We start from the raw sequence: 24,285 nt of genomic DNA, 5'->3' as shown, positions 1-24,285 counted from the left end.
TCCTCCCTCCCCGCCCGCCCGCCTGCCTCCCTCCCGCCCGCCGCGCCGGCCGGCATCGCCGCGGCGGGCAGCGCGGCGGAGGGTGCTGCCGGCGCCGGGAGGGAGCGGCGGAGCCCCGCCGCGGGGTGCGCGAAGATGCTGTCCTACAGCGTGCTGGACGCCAACGTGGTGGACGTGGAGAAGCGGAGGAACCCTTCGAAGCACTACGTGAGTGGCGGCGGGGCCCGGCCGAGCCCCCCCGTCCGCCGCCGGCCGGGCTGCCTGCCTGCGGGGGGCGGCGCACGTGTGCGGGCGGCGGGACGGGACGGGACGGGACGGGACGGGACGGGAGGGCTGCGGTGCCCGGAGCGCGGTGCGGTGGTGCCCGGAGCGCGGAGCCGTCCCCCGCCTGACCTTGGGCAGGGCCCCCGCCCCCGGGCAGCCCTGCCGGCCGGCGCGGCCTCCCCCCCCCGTGCCCCTGCGGGGACGCAGGTGAGGCGGCCGCGGGGCTCCGGGCGGCCGGGGGCGGCGGGGACCCGCACGGCGTGCGGAGAGGTAGCGTGCTGTGGAAATGCGGCTCTTTTCCCCCGCCCTTTTTCATCCCTGGCTTTTTTTTTAATGTTATCATTTTGGCGCGACCTTTCCTTCTGAAGGTGGATCGTCCCTTCTTGCTCAGCAAGATCCAGCGCGGGATGGGACAGGTTTCCCGGCTCCCCGGTTTGTCTCCATCCTGGCCACGGCACTACAGAGTGCCCCGTGGGGAGCAGAGCGAACCTCTGCCGCTTGTAGGGTCAGCGAGCCGGAGGTGCTGAATGCATCTTTACTCGTTTTCTCCCATAAGTTACATTAAGACCTTTTTCTGAGGGGGGAACCGGTTTGCATGGTTATCAAGGCAGGCTCAGCGTTTGGGATCTCTTTCATCTCTCTTTCACCTTCCTCCTTTCACACCTTAATGCCAATAGCGCAGCATCAGAGGAGGATTTTTAACAACCTTCCCAGACTCCAGTATTGCAGGGTGTCATATGGAAGTGTCTTTGCCCGCAGGAGTTTGCAGCGTACAGTGGAGTAGCTTTCGCCCATGCACATAACTAGAGAAGGCATGTTTTCTTCCCTCTCTGGCTGTTTCTGGGTTTTAGTTGCACCAAATCCTTTAACTCTTTCCTTAAATACTACCTGTGTTTTAATATACAGAAAGTTGGATTCTGTGTATAGAGAAGCTAAATCATCCAGCTTTGGTAAGGGAAAGCCTGAGGGGGTGTTGCATCTGGTGTGAAATCATTCTCAGTATACTGTGTTTCCTGGCATTGCGTATTTGCCAGATTTCTTCAGAGCTGGTCAGCATTTGAATGGGCTGCCTGAAAGATAAGGCCAAAGATCAGACGTGATGCTTTATTATAATATAATTAATATTTCATATCTCTGAGCTTTTTCCTCAAAGGCTTAAACCATAACCAGGCTTAAGGCTAGAGGGCACTACGTTGCCGAGAGATGCTGATTTGTAGATGTAAAGCTGAAGAATTCCATCTACCATGGAATTAAGCATCTTGTGCCCAATTCATAGGAGTGGAAGTTTTAGGTCTCGTGTCCTCTCAGGTTGCCAGCTGGACCTATGCATTCAGTCTATTACTCATTCACCACTTCCAGGTGGGAAAGATTTCTTTAGCTTTTGCAAGCTGCCACTGTGAATTGTGGCCGACACTGCTGCAGGCTGTTATCTCACCTGAAAGGTGGCGACTATTCAGCATCAGAGAAGTACGTCTGCTAAGCATGAAGATATACAAAAGAACTGGTAACAATACCTTCCCAATCGCCAAGAGAAATTGGCGTTGTTAATTTATTTGTTGGAAATTAACCAGAAAACAAGGATTTAAATCCTGTATTTACAGTTTTGAAAGAAAATATTTCCTATCTTTTCCTGCAGAAACACATCTGTATTTCCTTGACGATCATTGTCATTGCACTTTAATAAACTGTTCCAAGGAGCTCTCTTTAATGCTTCTGGTGGCAAATCTATTTCTTCCCCTTCACCCTTCTCTCTACACCTTTTCTAATATTGTCTTCTGCACAGCAGTTCCACGTTCCAGTGTGTCCAGTTCTTGGCCAAAAAAAATCACAAACTAAATGGTTTGTTGGGTGACCAGTGCTGTGTTTGCCTTTTGTCCCACTGACTCTCAGTCTCTGGCTGTACAGTATTCAGCACAATAGGGTCTCAGTTCACAAAAAAGCGTTGGAGTAATTCAGTTAAAATAATAGTCATCCATGTCCTTGTGAATCTTTCTTTTAGATGAGTGAATTAGCCCATGGGTCCAAAAGTCTTGGACTCTTCTTCATTTCCTAGGTTGCAGTTTGCTGCATATGCGTGAGCTGCAGCTTTTCATCTGGCTTTGGCTGGAGAAACTCACTGAGGGTGAATCTGCACTGTCAAAGAATTTAATTCCCTGGGTCTGATCCGTTCATCTCTGTTAGTTTGGTTCTGTGCTCTTTCTTAACAAGAAACAACTGTTTTCTTCTAAAATGAATATAAGCGTGACTTAGGATTTAGTTCTCTCCATTGCCTGTGGATAGTTTGGAGAGTGCAAAGCGTGGTGCTCTCTGCCTTATGTGGCTCTGTAATATCAAAAAGCCTTTCTACTTCCAACATCCGTAAACACCTTCGTGCCATGCCTTAAGGTCATGCGACACATACCGTGGCATCAGATTAATGATGTGTTTCTCTGGTGGATGGTGGCATAGGTATTGCAGGCATTTTAACGTGACTCCCTTTCCTTTTAATTGTGATCTTTCAGGGCCAATGTGGAGCCTGGAGAGATGAAGGCAAGTCTTAGGCATTGTGGGCATGTGGAGAGGGCTAAATGCGAGTAGCACGTAAGCCCCTGCACTGCTTGGCCTAGATGCCAGGAATCATCCCCTGGAGCAGATGTCTTTCATGATACGAGCATAGCTTTTGTGTCCTTGACTCAAGAAAGTAAAGGAAAGAAGGTGGCTTTGCATATCCTCTGCTATGATCCCTGTGTGTGAAACTTCTGAAGAGATTAATACCTCACTGGAAGATTTCTAGGGCTCTGCACATGGGAAGAAGTTAAAGTCTTGGATCCAGTGCTATTTGATAGGAACCCAGCCAGCTCTCTCCCCGCTTGGAAATCACTACGAGGGAAGGAATCTGCAATCCCTCCCTCTGCATCCCTGTCAGCAACTGGGTAGCACAATGCCACCTGGTTGGCTGGGGGCCCTGGATGGCAGCATGTGAAAGGATAAATGGAAGGTTGGATAAATAACCACATGCCTCTTGTATGGTATATCCCTAATATAAGCTACTGCTGCTCTTACAGCTCTTGACTTTCCAAATTAATTTCCTATTCTTTCTCCATACTGACGGTCTTTTAAAAATTGATTTGTGCTTGATAATACTTCAAAAATGTTCAATCTCCTTGCTTCCCCCTTCCCTTTTCTTTTAACAAGAACAATGTCAGGAAGGTCAAGTCTGGGTTTGTTGGGAAGACCCTTGGTGCAACAGGGGTCATACATTGGCTGAGCCATGCTGTGGTGAAGCTGGGTGCATCAGGATGTTGCAGTTAATGGTTGAAGGTGTCAGTTAATCATTCTGAAGAGAAAAAGCTGGTAACAAAATGCAAATCCCTTTTCCAGCCCCTGCTAAGTTTTAAACAGTCCAAAAGTCTCTTCTCTCAGTTGTTGAAGTTTGATCTGTTTATGGGGTAGCTTCTCTGGATTTTAGTCTGAAATTGTGATTGTCTGAATTAAACATGAAATGATTCCAAACCAGAAGTGCATTCTGTATTTAAAAAGACCCACTGTTGATGCTTGCCTCCTTTAACCATCCATCGAGTAGCTTAAACAAGACATCCTCCACTCCCTTCTCTCTGTTTCCAGGCTATCTTTAGTCAGTTTACCCTTTACCCAAATGTCTGACTCCTTTAGAAGCCCTGCAGGGAGCCTCTGCCTACCAGATGTGCTTGATCCTGCTCTCAGGGAGGTGAGAGGGGGCACCTTGACCAGTTCACAGCTTCGCAGGACCTGGGTGATGGCAAACATTCATTAGAAGCCAAATGAATGGGATCCCCCACCCTCCTCCCTCACCACTTGTGCTTCTGCAGAGGACTGAGTAGTTGCTGATGGGGATTATCTCACTAGATGTTTATATGCTTGAGGTCATTTTTGAGGTCTCTAAGTGTGCCTGTGTTATCCCAAGGGCAGGGATGGATACATCAGTACGGATTTCCTCTTCCAGCACTACTCTACTCCTGTTGCAGTCGGGCTTTGTGTGTTTTTCAGCTTTGTACAGCATGGAGGGAAGGTAAAAAGCTCTTGCTTTACAAGTGACTGCCCCGTCTCTTTCCAGTTAAGAGTGAGGTGCATTGCAGATTTTAGTCATCTGAGATGCCTGCATACTGTCCCAATTCCTTCCCAGGGTAATTGTTTTCTAATGCCATCTCTGAATGTCTCGAGACGCTCTTGTAGGAATCTCTCTGCTGCATGGATATGGTTGCTAACCGTCTTGGGGCACTGGCATTGCTGAATTGTAAGGGATTGAGTCCTGCTGTGTTGGGTTTCAGCTCTGCTCCCAGGAGAACGTAAGTGTGCTTGTCACAAGTGCCCTGTTGTGAAATGTCAGCTTTGGAGAAAAAACTTGTACTGCTAGGGTCAAGCTCTGTTCCTTGTGTCTTAGCTGCTCCTGATTACCGCTTAGGTTCAAGAGCGACTCAGATGCGATTAGACATCTTCATGGCTTTATTTCTCTTTGTTGCGAGCTGCTGATTGTACAAAGGCCAGCACTGACGAGGAGGATCTGAACATGTCATGGGTTTAGTGGCAAGGATCTTTGTTCCTGTGTTGGTCCCTCATTGCTACCATGGGAGAAGGAGCTGGATTCCCCCTGCTTGGGTCATCAAATAGGTTGTCCAGTGTGGCCCTGCCTACAGGTCTGAGTTGAAGATCTCCACGTGCCACTTGTGCTAGGAGTACCAGCAGCTCATGGGTTAAGAAAGGCTCAGTCTGGCTTTTTTTGACCCTTTTAATTAGCAGAGCTGGAGATGGTGAGCCACATCTCTTCCAGAGTGAACAGGATGTGACATACCTGGAGCTCACGTGGCCGGTGGCCTGTGGGTGCAGCTCGGTGAGGGACCTGAAGGCAGTGTTAGATGAGTAGCTGGAGTACCTTTTTAGAACTTATGATCCATTTTCTGCTCTCCCCTTCCCCCCATCAAGATACCATGTGTGGCTTTCCTTCCAGGGGCCGTGATCCAGCTTGACTCACTGGTCTGAATTATTATTATTATTAGTAGTATTATTACTATTATCTTTGCCTTGGGTGCTGGGAAAGAGCCAGAAGATTAGCAGGCTGCTCCGTGACTTCATCGTTCCTCAGAACTGAACTTCCGTGCATTGGCAAGGGTTATGTCAAAGATGGCTGTGATCCCCTGTGTGCAGGGCAGAGGAGTGCTCAGGAGAAAGCAGATTGGGGTAAAACATTCCCTCTCCCTTGCAGTGGCTTTCTCTGTATGTAGACCACAACCCTGCTGGGGTAGACATATGTCTTCAATGATAATTTCCACCACTCTGCCTGTTTTAGATGCAAATCTTAAGATTTTGCAGACTACAAAATCTTCATTGTTTTTTAATGTCTGATGAAAGGTGTCAGGAAGAAAAGAAGGCAATATTTCTGAAATATCTGGAAGCTGTGAATAGACAGTTCTCTGCAGGTTGGTCCAAGTCTTTGCCCTTGCTCCCACATGGCCAGAGGAGCAGGGGTAGCAGGAGGGAGAGATCAAACCTTGCTAGTCCAAAGCTGTCTGCACCCACTAGTGCTCAGAGGACTTCTCTTTTCCCTATCACTGCAACCAGTTCTTGATGGAAATGTTGCTTATTGAAGTGAAATTCTTCCCTAACAGCAGAGGTTTTCGTTTCCATGTCCTGTTGGGTTTTTTAGTTTTTCTTTGGCTTCCAAAGCAGTCTTGCAATTTATCTGATGAAAGTACACAGCCTGAAAAAATACTACTCTCGTATTCTGTCATTGTCTTCCTCAAAACCCATTTCCCATTTTATATGGATTAAACAGGAAGAGGGATTCAATGTGACCCTACCTGAGGCAGGAGGTGACGTACAAGCTCTCTAATTTAGTCATTTGGGAGGAAACAGCTGGGCCTTCTAATGTGAGATGATTTTCTTTTTTTTTTTTTTTTTTTTGATCTTCCTTTTTCATGCTGTATCCTCTTAATCCGTGCCTGCTCATGCAAAGGGAACTGGTCCCCAGTAACCACGGAGAAAAGCAGGATCATTAGAGGGGGCTGACAGCACCGTGCGTCGTTTGGCATTGTGAAGCTGAGTGCTTTCTTGTAGCTAGAGCTGACACCTTCTTGCCTGGAGCGTGCCATGTAAATATTACATGAAGAAGGCAGAGAGCTGCACAGTAGCATACTGTTTGAAATTGGTGGTGTCTGCTGCTTAATCAGGTAGTGTCAAAACCAAATACAGTCAAGTCAACGGAAAAAGAACTCCCAGTAACTTCCCTGGGCCTTGGCTCACACCTCTAGAGAGAGGCTTTACTGAACATTTTACTGCGAAGTTTGTAATTACTATGTTTTTTAATATAGTGCATCTCCCTTTGTCTTTACTATAAAAGCAAAAATACAGTCTCCAGGATATCTCTGTTATCATCTTCTAGGCAGGGACATCATCACATTTTGGGGGGGGGGGGGGGGGAGGCAAAAGGAAACCAGGTGGATTTCTTCACCTGAAAGGATTTTAAAGTGGAACATCTTGCAACCTAGTTGGAACCTTCTGACATTAGCTTGCTCACCTAGTCTTTGCACCACCTTCTAGGTGAATTTATAATAATAATCTAGTCAGTCTTTCAAACTCACATTCACTAAATGGCAGTAATATGGTATACTCACTGTATGTATTTATAAATATGGGGTTTTTCGGAATGCTTAAGAGCCTTTATTAGAAAGCAAGGATGCTTTTGCACTAAAACATGTGCAGACAGACCTGAAAGATGGTCTCTCTGCTGGGCTGTTAAGACAAGCGATGACACACAGATACAGGCAGGTGGGGGCAGTGAGACAATATCAACTAGCTGAGCAGGTAATCCTCTCAACATAATGGTAACCCAGGCTACTGTCTGGTGGTCATTTAGGCATCATTGCAAAGAATTGGCAAGAAGGATGATAATGTAATAATACTTTAAATTGCCCTGGGGTGAAGGTAGAGCAGAGAGATGTTCTATTTGTTGTAGTACCTTTAAGTGCTTGAATGTGGTGGTGTTAACTGGTGCTGTCATGCTTAGAGTGACCTTTGTGACAATCGTAAAGATATTCTTGATTTTTATTGAGCTATTGATTTTGGCAAAGCTATCCTTATTCCAGTTTTTGGAAGAGGAGCTCTATGTGTAGGTAACTAACCAGGTCCTTAGACTGGGAGCATTCTGCTTTTGTGGGCAGAATACACATCCCCCAAATCTGTGTCTTCATCAGAATTTCACGTGTTGCACTAGTCTGCTGCAGTGTATTCTTAATTGGTCTTAATAGTCACTGACTACTCTAGCACAGGATCTGGGTGTACCATGGCTTCACAATAAGGCTGTAATGCTGTATACTAACATTCATTATTATAATGCAACTTCTTTAGTTTGTGATGGTTGACTCGTTGGATGGAATAAAATATTCGTAGACTTCAGGTGTCTATAAACACGTGTGTGGTCCCATACATGCTGTGTTTGAAACCTAACTAGTAATAATTATGTTTTGGTATGTTGCTGGCACTGTTTCTCTGATCAATGGGGTGTGTTTTATTTTTCCTGTAAACCATGCTAGCTAAACACATTGATGCATTAGGCTCCTATGCTCTCAGCAGTCAGCAGCATGATTTTATAAGCTTGATGCAAACTTGTTTGCAAGGAAAACATCCCTGTCTGTGTTCATAGGGAGAAACATGCCGAACCTCTACTAACCATTGCTGTGTTTAAACAGGAGCTCCACACTGCCATTCTGTGTCCTTTAATGTATAAAGTTCCTAAATCATCCAGAAAGGTTTGAACTGATGTCCAGTGTGATACACACAAGACATTGTGTAGTGTGGTAGAAGAGCTTGCCTGTCCTCTTTACTGGTGGTGTGGCCTTGGATCATTTGTTTAACCTCTCTGGATCTCGGTGTGCTCTGCTACAAAGCCAACAGGATTTACTCACCTTTTATAAAGCGTAAAGATGCGTGTGTTACCTAAGGGCTGACTGCTAGTATAGGCTTTGAAACTCCCGAGTTTGGGTCATATTCCTCTATCAGCAGGTCCACCCCTGGGAGGAGCGGTTGCAGAATGGCAAGGTCATGTTGTTGTCCGGAAATGGGAGTCAGACCATTGCTTCCCTAAGAGTGTTCAGCAGACATGGTAATGAATGCAATGATAGAAAAGCTATGTTCCCCTCTGAGGAAACGTGCATTTAGGATGCCAGCCTTGCTTGCCGGCTGTGAGCCTGTTCCTCTAGGGCATTCCTTCCTATCTTGGAGTCCCAGGGTCTGTGGAGGTATTTGAGGTGAAGCATGGAGTATGGTCTTTCTGGGAGCAAGGGCCTTGGCAGTAGGCTATTAACTGCTGCTGTCTGATCTCTCTCTAGTGTCTCTGTATTCCCTGTCAGGAAAGCTCACTAGCAGAGGTGAAACCTTCTTGCCAGACATTCTTGTACCCACGGGGGTTTGATGCAACAGTGAGTGTCTGAATTACCATTTTCCTGACTCTGAAGATGAGATTTCTAATTGCTCCCTCAGCATGCCATGAGGTTTTCCTACTCTTTGGTTCAGGCTGTTCTATTATTATTTATAAATTAACCCATGCATGTATTTTTTGTGGGTAGAATGTTATTCCTGATTTTCCCTTCTCCAGCAGGTGCAAGCCCACAGTAGACCCCTGTGACTGCAAGCAAAATACTCTGAAAATCAATTTTAAATGTTTTTCCGTTCCCCTGCCCTGCGAGTGCTTTGCTGTATTGTCTCTGAGCTCAGTATATTTCCTTTGCCTGGAAATTTGGCACTGTCTGACACCTGCCTCATCTCAAGCAGCCTGAACTGAGGGACGGTTATCTGTGGGATAGATGCTACAAGAGGCAGCTCAGCTCCTGGTCTTCAGCAGAAGCAGGGCAGCTGGCACAGCCCCTGCTAGTGCGTAAGTGGGAGGCCTGCAGTTTCCCAGGGCTGTCACTCCAGCAACTTTCACTGGCATTAAAATCACTTAGAATTTAAAAAACAAACAAACAAGGATATGTGAAGTATTTTCCTGGAAGAAAGCCACGGAGAGCAGATTAAGTGCATCTCCCTCCTCCCATCTCCCACACGTGTCACAGGAAGAAAGTCTGGAGTTCAGCATTTTCCTAAGTGGGATTAAAACAGGCTCTGGAGCTGGCTTCTGGGATGGGACAGAGGAAAGCCAGGAACGGGAGGGAAGCTCTGTGTGTGTGTTTTATAAATATATCTATATCAGGTGAAACTGTCAGAATCCCTGAACCAGCATTGGTGGTAATATCTCTTTTTATTAACAAATGGGCTGCTTATTTTCTGTTAATAACAAGAGATTAGAGCTGTTGGCCGAAGTAGAGAAGAATAAAAAGTGACTGATTCTAGAGGAACATCCATGCTGGTTTTCCACATGCCAAGGGGTAGCAATCCTGTATCTTCTGCATTTTACAAGCCCTGGACATCCTTAGCAAGTTCTTTCCTTTCCCTCAATCCAGGTAAGTTTTCCTTTAATGCTTCAGCAAAAGGCGTTTTATAAAGACAACACAGGATGTTTTACTCGGAGGGAATCTAGTGCAGTAGCCAGCCTCTGAAATACTCTCGCTTGAGGCATACAGAAGCGTCTTCCGGCTGTTACTGCTCAAGAAGAGATTTTCTGTTTAATCTTTTGCTGCTGTCTTTGAGATTGTAACAGTCTATGTCAAAACTGTGGACTGTTTTGGGGAAGCAGCTTTCCACCTGTTTCTGAGCTGGGCAGCTGTAGCTTGCATTTCATCCTTTAATACAGATATCACCGATTTGTAAAGATAAATATAAATAGTTTGGTTTAAACTAAAAATGTTTTAAGTTAATTTGTCATGAGTAGCAACCCTTGGAGATTGCAGTAGTCATGATCAGGGCAGGAGAATCCATCAGTCTGTCTTTAATCCTCCCTCTGTCCTTCTGGCATAAGGACCACTGGCTTTTTGTGTAGCAATGGCAATTTGCTAGTGGCACTGGAGAGTGACAGTGTGTACTGGTGTGCGAGAGGCACCACCATCTTGGAGGGAGTCTCCTTTTTTGAAAGAACTGAGGCTCTGGCCCAAGTGAGCAGGATCTGAGGACGTACAGCCTGGGGATGGGAGCAAGGCATTGCTGCGCAGACCCTTGGCCTCACTGCTGAAGGTGTTGGTCAAATTGCTTGGCTATGGCAGTGCTGGGTTTTCTACCGGTCCTTTCAGCTGAGAGCAACACTGTGTATCTGTGTGCCCTGGTGTTGGCCAGGATGAACATTGGGATTACTGTTTTACATAATTCTTCTCTTCTTGTGTTGGGGGATTGTGCAGGTGTTTGGTAGGAATTGGGGTTTTGATGTGAGGCTTCATCTGTGTGTGCATGCATGTGTTTTGCTTTTGTTTTAACTTCTGTGTTGCTCCGCATTTGAGCAAGAAGAGGGCATGGTCACAGAAATGGGGTGGAAAGCAGAGGTTTGCAAAGGATCTTTAGGTCCCGTTGGAGCTGATGCCACAGTCCTGGCCAGACCCTAAGAATACTCTTTTTTTCTTTCATTTTTTTCCCCTTCTTCTGACAAGCTCTAACCTTGCCCACAGCATGGGGTTACTTTCCATTGTCTTAATTCTGGAGTTCTAGGTGACCTTCCAAATGTAGTAGGGCTGGACTGGAGTGCATCTTGTGGGCAATCACCAGGGCCTTCTGCTGGGTTTTGAGTGTCTGTAGAAGGACAGAGTACAGCACTGATATGCTTATTGCAGCCTTTACACCTGAGGAGATGTGACATAAAGCTTTCCCTGTGTGCTGAGGGCTTTGTGGGGCTTTGCCCACCATGTTATCATACAGTGATACTAAGCCATCAGGACTCTAACTCATCTGATAAGTAGAGTGAGATCATTCTCTACCAGGCACTGGCATTTATGGGAATCCCGGTGCCCTTGTGTTGGGATCTTGTTTGTGAGGCACTGAAACTTCTCGGCTGTTCTCTTGCTGTGTGTGAGAGGTGTTGGCCTGGTTATGATAAAGAGTTTGGCTCAGACCAGGGTGAGGGTGCACCTGGCCGCATGATTTGGATCACAGGGGACTTGAAAACATCCTAAGAAGTCAGATGAGGAAATGATGCCCACTGTTTCTATTTGTAGAAAGGTAGAGACTTTAGTTAGTGCTAGCACAGGACTGACAGTCCAAACCTGATCGAATATGTGTTACCTGCCAGCACCCTGTCCTGCCTGGTCCTTTATCAATCTTCTGCATCTGGTTAACATGAGCTGTAGCAGATCTGGGTCAAACCACTATTGCCAAAAGGCCAACATGTTGTCTTTAATGCATGTTGTGACAGAAAGGGTTAAACAGAAGGTGATGGTGGCTAATAGCTTGCTTTAGGCAGTAACACAGAAGTAAATGCTGAGATGACTTGGGAACGCTCTTTAGCTGACATCCTTGTGAGCTTCTTGGTGACATCAAACTCCTGGACCTTTTCCAGCCAAGTTTGGCCTTGCCCCAGTGACAATAGATGTTAATCTGTTGGCTTGTCAAAAAACGGTGTTAGTGGTTTTTTTACAGACCCATTTCCAACACTCAGATTTCTCTACTAGTAAACACAGCATTATGTCATTGTTTTACCAGGAGCCAAGCACCAAAGCCAACTTTACAGTGCTGTCGTCACCAAATGTCCATTCACTTTGGGGCTTTATCCGAGTTCCCAGGCTCTTTCTTCCCACTGTTGCATGTGTTCTGGTCTCTGTGTCCATCAAAGGCCTACAGATGCTTTATGGGAAACCTGTGTAGGGTCTAGCAGTTGCAGCTAACACTTTCCAACCTATTTGTCTTAGATGGGGCTTCTGTACCTGTTTAGCAAAGATGCCTTGGTTTGTAAAGCTTCATCTTCCAGTGATTTTAGCCAAGACAAACTCTTGGATTCATGCATTCTTGCATGCAAAACAAGGTGAAGGGATTTGCAGCCCAGCCTTGCTCCTAATTGATAAAATAATAGCCAAGTCATAGCCAGGGGCAGTACCCTGCCCATGCTAGCTCCTGTTCGTTTCAAAACACAATAGCTGAGTTCCTATTGAAAAGACTGGTTGTCAAATTGCTAACATTATAAATTAACTTCCTTAGCTTTCAGAAACAACACTTGCCACAGATGAAATAAAGCCATTTATTGTTCCTTGTTTTGCTTCTAGACTTAACTTCCAGCTGTCTCTGTGAAGGATATGAAAGTAAAGATTTATAAAGTTACCTTCAGTGGCTGGGAGCTTATCTGCTTAAAACAAGCAAGCCTCCCATCCCCAGCTCTAGTCAGTCTTTCTTGGGCTGGCAACAGTCCAGTCCTTCTCATACTAAGACCTGTCTGAAATGGTAACCCAAATCAGCTGAAGTAGTCTAGAAACAGAGGAGAGAGAGATGCTTGTTTGAATGCAGATCCTGAATTCTTCTGATACAGGCACAGAGAGATGATGGAGAGGAACAGGTTCAGCCTCTTGGCAATGGTGCAGGAATTACGACATTCTTGGGCACAAGGTGGAATAAAATTAAATGTTTTTTCTCCACTATGTAATTAAGCTGTGCAACACCTTGGTGAAAAGTAATACGAAGGCTGAAAGTACAAATGGTTCAAAACAAAATTGACAAATTTCTGGGGACAAGACTGACTTCTATTAAACACAGCAGTCAAGATATGCTGTTGGGTCAGAAAGTCTGTAACCTACTGATTGCTAAAGACTAAGCACACTGTGTTCTGTCTGTTGCTATTAAGCAGTTACCATCTAGCTTCATTAAAAAAAAGAGTGCTGAGCATCGATACAACTTCATTTTGGCCCAGCCTGGGTCTTCTGATGCTTTCCCAGATGCCCCTTAACTGTATGGCACTAGCTCAGGCTTCTGAGGCTTGCTGCATATTGCTAACATTAGTGAGAGCTGTTGAGTCTTGACCAGATGATGTTAGGAATCACAGCGCATGCCGTGAAGAGGTGAGCCTCCCATCATCACTTCCAGCTCTCTCCACTGCTCCATACACTTTTTTTTTTTTGATCCCGTCATGCATTTATGGGGTAGTGTCACACATCTGGGCCTTGGCAGATCACTTTCTGCTTCCAAGCCTTGGGTCAAGCAGCAATTTATTTTTGTAGAGATAGCATGTCTGGTATTACTGTTAATATATATTCAGGCTTTGTACTTATCTAATGCCTTTCATCCAAGGATCCCCCAACACTCTGTGCATCAGCACCTCTTTGCAAGGTAGGCAGATCAGACAGGGAGAGCATTGTGTTTGCAACAATATATCTCCTGGCAGAAGTGCCTTCTCAGAGCCTTCACAAGACTAGTGGATAATTTGGGTTGATGGAAAAAAAATTTTTTCTTTTATGGCTCAAAGTACTGTGAGTGGGTCATGGGACTGTAGAACATAGACCTGGGACAGACCTAGGTCATTAATTGTCTGCAAGCATGTTGAATTCCCAGCCTTCAAGGTGGTTGGCTTGGCTTGATTGGCAGCTTCAAACTTCTGATGGTTACTGAATTCCAGTGTAGACTTTTCTTATTCACAAGCATTCTGTTTGTTCTCATACCGGTATTGTCCTTTTGCATAAACGGGTCTCTTCACTCTGTTTGGTTTGACCTCCTGTCCCGCTTCTCTCCACTATTTTATAGAGAGTGATTGTGTCTCTTCTTAGCCTTCATTCTACTGAGCTGCTCTAGCCTCCTCTTGTAGAAAAGGCCACCCTCAAAGGTGCAGGGCAAACAGGTTTCCCTGCCCCACACTTCTCACAGTCATTGCAGACTGAGTACAAGTGAGCTGTTTAGTCCAGGCACCGACAACAATTCAGTCTGGGCAACTTCAAGCATATAGTGGGTTAATTTGCACTGCTGGGTATAGCCTTGTCCATGTTGTCAGGGGCCAGATGCAGCTGCCTGGGAATAAGTTTGACCTCAGTGGGGTGATTTGCCAGAGGTAGTCAGGTGCTATTTGGAGGAGACAGTGTCCTGGGTCTGCCCTGTCCCTGAGCTGTGCACTGTGTCAGCATGAAGGATGATGCTTGTTGGAGGGTGACTTGTGGTTCTTTCATTATTTCATTTTCTTCCCTTCAGGGAGTTTCAGAGCTAGTCCCAAAGCCTTGCAAGTGACACTCCACTTGCAAAAGCAGAGAAGAGAAAATGTGGCTGATTGTGTTCCCACGTTAGTTTTAATGAGGGTAATTTTAAGCAGATGGTGTCTATTTAACGTTCTGAAAGCACAGATAAACTAGTTTTCAGCAGGTCTCGGGGATGGAGCGGGAGAGATGAAGGACATAATTTTAGCGGGCAGCAACTTGCCCGATGAGATGTTTGGCAGGGTTGCTAGAGTGCTTGGGTGAAGCCCTCTCGTTTGGGCAACCTCTGCACGTCCCGCTTGGGTGAGAGGAGGTGGCTTGCGGTTCCTGTCTGAGCTTCAACAACAGTAAATAATTCCAGATTGACGTTGTGGAAGCGTGCTGTTTTTGTGAAGGGAGGACAAGGGGGGAGCCAAACATAACAAGAGTTTCTCAGTGCTTGGGGAAGAGAGCCAGGGTCACATTTGGAGCTTGTAGTGTTGGCAGGCACAGAAATGACGTGCCACATCACACGTGTATCGCTGAAGATAGCTGGGGCGATTATCAGCAAGCATCTTTGTGGGTTGGTTTGCGATGCTGATGATCCGAAACTGATGCTGGGATGTTTCAGACAAACACTCTCTCCTTTCAGCTTCCATATCTGCTCTTTTTTTAATGTTTTTGGCATTCGTCTTTGGGGTAAGGAAGAGGCCATAGCAACCCCTGGGATTTCAATCCCCATGAGTCCAAGTTGTGCAGTTATAGATCTGCTGCCATTAAAATCAGCATCGCTTGAAGTTCACTTCACAAAGCTGGGTGCTGACTCTGCTCCAAAGTACTGAGTTCCTCGTCCAAAGCTGTCCTTGACGCTGGCTGTTTGGCCAGCTATCCTCCTGGCTGGTGTCTTTTCATCCTCCTTTGCTGGGGAACATTCCTGGGACCTGACACAAAGATTGTTCAGTATCTTCACTGGCACACTCAGTACGAGTTTTGACACATCTTGTAGGACTAATTTGTTATCAGTGAACTAAGAATCATAGAATCATAGAATGGTTTGGGTTGGAGGGACCTTAAAGATAATCTAGTTCCAACCCCCCTGCCATGGGCAGGGACACCCTCCACTAGACCAGCTTGCTCAAAGCCCCATCCAACCTGGCCTTGAACACTTCCAGGGATGGGGCATCCACAACCTGTTCCAGTGCCCCACCAGCCTCACAGTGATGAACTTCTTCCTTACATCTAATCTAAATCTACCCTCTTTCAGTTTAAAGCCATTACCTCTTGTCCTATCACTTCATGCCCTTGTAAAAAGTCCCTCTCCAGCTTTCTTGTAGCCCCCCTTTAGGTACTGGAAGGCTGCTATAAGGTCTCCCCAGAGCCTTCTCTTCTCCAGGCTGAACAGACCCAGCTCTCTCGGCCTGTCCTCATAGGAGAGGTGCTCCAGCCCTCTGATCATTATCATGGCCCTCCTCTGGACTTGGTCCAACAGGTCCATGTCCTTCTTATGTTGGGGGCCCCAGACCTGAACGCAGTGCTCCAGTTGGGGTCTCATGAGAGTGGAGTAGAAGGGGAGAATCACCTCCCTCGACCTGCTGGCCACACTTCTTTTGATGCAGGCCAGGATACAGTTGGCTTTCTGGGCTGTGAGCGCACGTTGCTCGTTCATGTTGAGCTCTTATCAACCAAAGAAGGCTTTGGGATGGCTGCAGCTTACTTTATCAAAGCAGTCTGAGACTCATCTGCCCTTCAGATCGTCTAGAGGCTGATTTCTTTGTGAGACCCAAGAGGGGAACACGGTGCCTTATGTTTTAAGGCAGTAGTTTTCACAGAGACTTGTGGCCTGTTTCAGTAGCGCCAGTAAAAGTAACAACTGGCAGTAAGTTTGCCTTTCTTAGGCTTAAATTCACTCTTCAGTGGATGAAAAATGTGCAGAGACCACTTGTTAAAATTATATTTGGTATCTTCGCACTTCTCACAAGTGTCAGTGAAACTACAGAAGCACCTTGGAGCATGTGCTTACTGTGAAAGTGGCAGCAATAGGTAGCAGTGTGGGGCATAATGAAGGAAATCCTTACAAGTCTTTAATGTAATTTACTAAAGGTAAAAACAGAAGGTTGCAAGCCATCTTTCTGGATGGAGCAAGATGTTTGTGCTGGGATAGCAATGGTTGTTCAGTGGCAGCTCTGTTGTAAAGCTTCTGTGTAAAGGGTTCATGTGTAGAGATGCTAAAAAATTGTGTGGTGGGGAGGAACCAGGGCTGACTGCTAGTGAGAGTGCAGTGATGCGTTGTGCTTCCAGCTAACTGCTTCTCTGAGACTTGTGAAAACCTCACACACAGCTGGTGAAACCTCTGTGCAGCCCTGCAAGGAAAATGGTACAGATCTGTCTTAGGGGTTTTTTTGCCTGCAAGACGGGAGACCTGGCACAACTTGCCTGTTGTCGCTGAGCAGATCAGTGGTGAAATTAGGAAAGAGTGGCCCTGAGAGATTGGATTTGGGGTTTGTTTGGGGTTTTGGGAGGCCTGTCTGAGACTGTTTTCTCAGGAGGTGGTGAGTACCTGTGTGTTGGAAACTGGACTGTTCCTGGGAGTTTTTGAGCTGCCCATCCCAACATCCCTTCAGCTAGTCTCAGCCAGTATCAGGTGTGACCCTGGTTTTCCACCCTGGATCCAGCTGCCTGAATACGTTCTGAAGCGAGGACAAGGATCATCCTTAGTCCTCTCTTAGGTTATTGCTGAACACATGAAGGAACACATCATTTTAGCTTCTAGCCTGAGGGCCTGGGGTCAGGGCTCCCAACTGACCTCAGGAGACAAGAAAAGACATCTCCTGGGCAGTCGCACAGTTGGGACCTTTCAGTGTAAAATGAGCCATGTTGTATCAGATGCAATTACAAGCACCTGGGTCAAACAGCTGATGCCTGGCTCCCTCTCCAGCCCCCCCCCCGAGATGTTGTGCCCATGAAGACATGGAAACAAAGTGTAAAGTGGTAAGGCGGGACAGCATTAATGATAACATGCCCGAGATACTGGGCCTGTTTCCTGAGGCCATGTTACCTCACTGGCAGATGGGGATTAGCAGGAGGAGTTGGGTTGGGGGGATTGCCAACAGCTGTCACTTTTTTTAGAAAAAGACAGGCTAACATTCAGCAGTGTAACTCTGGCTATAAAATACTAAGCTTGTTGTTACTGTAATACTTAAAGATTATACAAAGGGGGTTGAAATTAAGAACATTTATTGCAAAACTGTTCCCTCTGCGGTCTTTTCTCTCAGGTGATTTTTCAATAATTGGATAGTTGTCTTGCACTGGGAGTGCGCAGCTGAGGAAAATACCCAATTGACTCTTGCCAATTAACTCTGCTGCATCTGGATTCCTGCTTGTGTCCATGGGGGTTTGCTGGGCAGAGGAATTGAGGTTCCTCATGCTTGAGTAGTGAGCTGTGATAATGATTTTGACTCCACACGCTCAACACTGGTCTTGCAAAGAGATGCTACTGCCTAAATTACAGGGGTGGGATTTGGTCTCCCTTTGATCTCAGTTTAAATCGCATGGGCAATTTACTGCAACTTAATAAGTAACAGTGCATGAGTAGTGGGGTGCTCACTCTGCCTGCAAACTCACAGTCTGCTCAAATACATGGTAGAGCAAACTTGCTTTCTTTGCAGCTAAACTGAGTCAGATTGTCTTGTGCAGGTCAAGGCTTATGCAAAGTTGCCATGAATTAACTAATGCATGTAATAAGGTTAATCATAGCACTTTGGTAATGTATCTGATCAATCTGTTGCATGATTTAGTGAGCCATCTGAAATGGCTTCAGGGATTGGGAGCTTTTGGTTGCATCTCTTCAGTGTGGTTTGGTGTTTGTTCAATGTGAACTGATTCATCTGGTGAATTGAGGGTGAATCAAAGGTCTCTTTTGCAATTCCCGCTGCTTCACTGGGTTTCCTTGGGAAGATCTTTTAATTTCTGCCCCAGTTTAATTGATCTTTGTAAAGAAACATGCTAATGATGATTCTGGCTGTGGAGTGCTATGGATTTGCCAGCAGAAGAGTCTGTTATCACAACTTGAGATGCCTCTCTCTCTCAAATTACAACTCCTAATTTGATTCATTTTGAGTATGTTTGTATTTCAACAATCTGTGGTTTTATTGCCCTGTGTTTGTTGCTGTCCTCTTAGACTGTAAGAGCTTTCCTTCATGCTGGAAGAAGGAGGAATAGAATATAAATACTATTATCATTACTGTCGCTGAAAATTGGCCAAATTTCCACCACACCAAATGTCTCTTTCTTTCAGTCTTATTTAGAGATACAGTACTATTCCAAAGGATGGTGTAAAATTCCCCTTCTCTAGTGAAATATGTTGTTAGCTCACTGGAAATGTGATTTTCTAATAAACATGAATTTTTAAATCAGAATTCAGCTGCATGCTTAGCATTCCCAAAGTAGCACAAACTGATGCTGATAAAAATGACCTGTGCTGTCCAGTGCTGGGGGAGAGATATACGTGTAGGGGGCAAGAAACTAAAGTCGCTGGAGCAACTGTTCCACAGATTTTTGCAGAACGCACTGGTTCAGTTTCTCCCGGGCTCTCAGCTGACCCTGCAGCTGTGATGGCTCCTTCGGCACATCCCGACTCCTCGGCAGCTCAGCTGTCAGGGGACAGCGCTGAGGCAGAGAAAAGCCCCTTGCTGGATCTGTGAGTGTAGGGGGCTGTCCCAGCAACAAAATTCAGTCTATTTTTATTTCTGGAGACTGGCTGGATAGAGTTCTACTCTGTACAGTGCTAAATTAGAGGATGAAACTGTGGCTGAGGGGTGTGTGTGTCTCTCCTGCTCCCTGTGAGGAAGACTCTGGAGGGTAGTGGCCTTGTCTTCCCACCATTCCTCTAAGGGCAGGATGAGTGTTGCTCACACCCAGGCATTACATTCCTGTGCCTGCCACTGGCTTGGCTGGCATGTGTTAATGCTCGTCCCAGCCTTTGTCCGCTCTTTGGAGCTCACTGGAGAAAGGATGAGTAGACCATGGGAGGCCAGGGTCACTGGAGCAGGAACTTGGGCTGGCTTTTGGGCTGCCCTCAGTCTGGGTCTGTCTCTACAGCATCCTTAAGTGGGATAGAAGGGGATTTTTTGAAGATGAAGGAAGCAAATTTTGGAAGCTGCTCTGCAGTGAGGCAAATACAAGGGCAAGGAAGAAGGTATTGAATGCACGTGGGTAGAAATGGGTCCAAAATTCTGCTAGGGGAGCTAGAGACAGGTACAGTCTTAGCTGTCTCTAGGCATGTCCAAAACTTGCTGGTTGCTAGTAGACCTCAGGTGGGCTGGTGAACAGAGTGCAGAGGGAGGATCTTGGTCTGAGCCACAAAGCCATGACAGCCCTGCCCCTGTGTAGGGCAGTAATGCACCTAGCAAGGGCCCCTTACATTGCAGTATCAATGCAATGGCTGTGAAGGACCTCTTCTGCGGTTTCATGGGTGTTGTAGGCTGTTTCCCTTGTCCCAGTCCTCCCTGACTTGTTTCAAACATGTCTCTGACCTGGGGAGGATTGCTTCAAGGGTCCTAACTCCAGCCACAGCACTTCTGATGCAGTTTAACCTTAATTTTGTTGTTCTAGTTCAATCTCAATTAAACCTGCATTTCTTTTGAGCGAGAGTGCTTGGGAAGGTGTATGTCCCTGTCCTTTCACATGTGTTGCTGGTATGAGTGACTTCAAGTTGTTGCTGCGTATCTAGGAGCATGGTATATGTCCCTTCTCTAACATCCCATGCAGCTCCTGCCAGAGGACCAGATGGGTCTGGGTCCCAAGGCCAGTCAGGCTCCTGCTGTGTAGGGTGACAGTGTCACTGAGCCAGGGGCAGCTGCTACTGAAAGCAGCCGTGGTCCTCTTCCCTGCACCCTCTTTGTCTTGGCACTTCTTTGAGACTGTGGTTAGCCAATTCACGCAGCAAAAAAAGTCCTAAATTATTTCCTTTTTTGGAAGAGAAGCTTTTCTGTTGGTCAGTAGAAGCCTGGGGCTGTTCTCAGGGATGCTATCCTGTGCTGGGGTAAAGCGTTATCACTTCCAGCTGCTCCTGGCAAGAGGTCACATCTTCCTGCAGATCCGATCCCCGACACCCTCCCTTCTCCCAGAACAGCAGGGATTAACTAGAGCCCATTTCCTAGTAGGATTTTTCTCATCTGGATTTTCAAGGGACGGCACACCTGGTCCTTCTGGCAGATGTGAGGTGGTGGTAACCACTGGAGGGCATGGGCAGTGACAAGCGATGGTGAGCCGTGGCCAGCTGCCTCCTACATCTGCTCAGCTGCAGCTTGAAGCATGTGTGACCTCAGCTGGGCAGCAGTTGTGCCTCTGACTTGCCAGTCTCCGTGGCACACACGATGTTCAAAGCGCCTTTGCATATAGGAAGTAGTTTAATCATGGTTTTGTTCCCTGTTTCAGCAACTCTGACCAGAGTCCGCACTGTTAAGTGTAAATGTCACACACGCAAATATAATAACATCTGGTTTAAAGTGAAAAGAGTGAGGAAATGTGTGTTATGGTTAAAATAAAGTCTGCATCCTGAAGTCACTCCTCCACAGCTAGGTTTTGTTTGGATAGATTGAATGTAACCTGTAATATCAAGACTCAGCTTGTACGTGGAGAAGTAGAGCAAAGGCTGAATGTTTGCCATGGCCCTGAACTTTCTGCCCAGGTGATAAATGTTTTGGAGACATTTTTCCTGTCTCTGAACATCGTTTTAGCAAGTTCTCCTCCACAATTCACTACCCCTTACTCTGGTGTGCAGCCCGGTGGGGATATCCACATTGACTTCAGATTACAATTTACACGGTTAGGATAAATTGAATTGCAGCCCATCTTGAATGGAACCCATCTATCAAGAAAAGAGCTCCAAACTGCAGGCAGCTGTAGAGAGCTGCCATCCCAGCACGCGTGGCCAGCTGCCTCTCGAGGAATTTGGTGCCGTGTATGTGTAGCTGGGTCATCCTCCAGCTCTTCATGTTACTGTAGCGCAGTGCAAAGGAGCATGCAAATATATTTGCTATAGATCGCTGCGACTCTCACAAAACCCCGTCCTGTTATTGGCAGCTTTGAAACTGTGTCCTTGCTCCAGATTTTTGGCCATCTCTGTGAGGAGTGGAGAGAGTTTTTGATTGTGTATATTGTACAACAGTAGATATGTTGTCACGCTGTGCAAAGGTTTAATGTCATTTTCCTATGGCCTAGAAATTTTAACTTTTAAAACTAAAATGGGAAACAAGTGAACTTCCTTTTTGTGCCTTTAGGACAAGAAAGTTTTGTGTGCTTATATCTTTCTTATTGTAAACCATTTGATATCACTTTAAAGGATGCTAGACATGTACACCGATTACATATTTATCATTTAGATAGAAGTCTTGCACTACCCTGGAGGCCTCTTTTAAACTCAGTGTTAGCTTGAAAACACAATATATGAAGCCCTATCAATGCAGCCTATCAGGATAACTAAATATTATGCATGGAGCAAAATATTTCCCTTTCTTTATGAAAATAAGTGTTCTCTGCAGTGTTACGCTTCAAGCGTGTTGTTCAAAAGATGTGATCAAGACATCAAAGAGAAGAAGATTATTAAGACAGCAGAAACTGAACCAGCTGCCTTTCCTTTGGTAATTAAGAGACAATGTCATGCATTGCCCTGCTGAAATTGCAAACTTTCTTTATTCCCCTGAGAGCTGTGTTCTGAAGTGGGAGTCATTTTACCACTTTTAAAATGAGCTGTTTAATTTTACAATCAGAATAAGACTTAGCGAGAAGCAACAGTCAACTTCAGCACTGCACTATAATGTGGCTCATTAGTCTGCAGAACAATTTAAAGGGTCAATACTATTTTCTCCTCTGTTTTGGATGGGAGGAGGCAGCAAGTTGATGGATGCCCTTGGTCCATCTGACCTGGCTGAAGTGTGTGTGCAGGTTTGTCCCACTGGATGGTCTGAGGGAAGGTTTCCCTAGTGCCAAAAATATGACCGCACATCTTACGCAGGCATCCTCACAAACTCCCTGGTCAGGAGTGGTGAAAGCAGTCAGGGGCTCTGGCCCACTGAGTGGTGGTACTCAGCACAGCCACAGTGCAAAGGTGTCTGTTTGGGAGCCGCTTTCTTTATAAATTGGCATCTTCTGAGTTGCACATGCTACATACTCCATAGCCGTGGTCAAGAGGCAAGATAGGAAAGTAAATGCAAGCCCTGCATGGGCAGTAATTCAGGGCATCTCTCAAATTTGGGGGTCCCTGCCTTGGCACACCTCTGGGGTGACCTGAAGCAGCTCTTTGGACTTAATGAGTGCTGAGCATTAAAAATCGTCATAGAAAAGATGAGAAGAGACCAACTGCTTTCACTTTTGTTCTTGGCAAAGAAAGTGGGTCTTGGCTGTGACAGCACTTTGTGTAGGTGTGTCTGAGCTGGCTGTAGCCCTGGGTTTGTGTAGCTGGGACAGCACAGAGCTTGGTGTATTTACTTAATTTCTCACCTGGATGTTGTGGTTTGCACTGGAGTATCTACTCTGCCCCTTCGAGGCCAGCTTGGGCCTGCCTGTCTCTGAGCTGTGTTGGGGCTGCCTGTCCCCATGCCATGTCATTAAGGTGTTAGGGTCTTCCTGTGTCTGGAATTCACAAGCTGGTCCACAGAACCAAACTTCTGTGCTCAAAGCCTGCAGTTGGGCAGGCAACCCAAAATGCATTGGCTTTTCCTTCTCTGGAGTTTGGTCTGCTGTGGACACATGAAACTGGCTCAAAAGCAATCTCTTTGGTTTGTTAATGTCCCCCTTTAAGATAAGAAGCAGCAGCATCTCCAGGCAGCAAGAAGAACAACCTGAGGCTGAGATTGCATGGAAGGGTTCATCTCCATTGAAATTTCACTCCCTTGAAGTGAGGGATATTTGAACTGGGGTTTCAATGAGAGCGGTGTCTGAGGGGAAAAAGGTATGGTGAAACATAGTGACTTGAGTGTCAGGAGGCATGGCTTCTGTCCTCACCCTTACCACAGACTGCTGTGTGACCGTGTGACTGTTGGCAAATCACTCGTGGTCTGATTTTTTTCTTTCTTGTCTTTTTTTTTTCTTTTTCTTCTTTCCTTTTTAAATCAGAGTTGCAAAATTACCTTAATGAAGGCCATGGTGGCCGCTGGTGTTTGTTAGCCTGACACAAGGTACTGCCTTTTCTTTGTCTTTTCCTTACTTCAGTTTTGGGAGATATGGTGGCGTTTTTCCATCTTTGTCAGATGCTTTCAGCTTAGCAAGCAGAGGGTGCCTTCATAGGGTTGTACAAGTGATGTGTGCGGCCATGAGGACACAGTATATGCAGGTTTAGATTTGATCCCTGCCCAGCTGTCCTTGACTGGGGAGGTAACAGCAGTGACACCAGGTTTCTAGAGCCACATATTACAGCAGCCTTGGGATTTACTAGATATAAAGTATATTCTGGGGTAAGGCTACACCTCCTTTTTCCATTTTGGTCAGACCTGTGCTCTTCCTGCTGATATCAGCTGAAGTTTCAGATAAGGGAGAAGGTCAAAACCACCATGTAAAAACTACTTTTTAAAATCGCTCCATCAGACACGCTGTGTCTGGAAACAGAGAAACTATTGCGTATGCTGTTTGTGGCAGGTTGTTAATTTATTCCTGGAAAAGTTCCTCTTTGTGTTTTCTTCTCCAAAATTGCTTTTTGCTTTTGTGCAAAGGCATGGTATTACCCCATCATCTCTCACAGAGACACATTGCATCAGAGGTGTCATAATATTGTATGATGTGCTTTGAGTCTAGCCCTGGCCAAGCCTTGCGGGTCAGACAATGTCAGGAAGGAGAGAAGATGACACCATTAGCTGTTTAAAAATCTGATTAAGGGGGGCAGATGGATCAAAAGAAAAATTTTGAGTGGGAGCTGAGGCTGCTTGGGGGAGCTAGAAATTTCGCTGCTTTAATCAAAATTACAGCTTGCCCGGGGCAGAGTCTAGAAGTGATGTTTGGTGCCATCTCGCTGTGTTTT

The 24,285-nt window shown here is 46.1% G+C and overlaps 1 protein-coding gene across 3 annotated transcripts in view; it reads left to right on the top strand.

Moving 5' to 3' along the window:
- Nucleotides 1-30: 30 nt before the first annotated feature.
- Nucleotides 31-24,285, top strand: part of SH3PXD2A (SH3 and PX domains 2A) — a 269,424-nt gene continuing 245,169 nt past the window's right edge. For all 3 annotated transcript variants that reach the window (XM_052798568.1, XM_052798569.1, XM_052798567.1), the window contains exon 1: nt 31-207. In XM_052798568.1, coding sequence (XP_052654528.1) covers nt 136-207 — 72 coding nt within the window. In that variant the 5' untranslated portion in view covers nt 31-135. The remainder of the gene's footprint in view (nt 208-24,285) is intronic.

This window comes from Harpia harpyja, chromosome 10 (genome assembly GCF_026419915.1).
Source record: "Harpia harpyja isolate bHarHar1 chromosome 10, bHarHar1 primary haplotype, whole genome shotgun sequence".
Taxonomy (NCBI): Eukaryota; Metazoa; Chordata; class Aves; order Accipitriformes; family Accipitridae; genus Harpia; species Harpia harpyja.
Note: the sequence above shows the minus strand (reverse complement) of the source record. Positions and strands in the feature narration are given on the sequence as shown.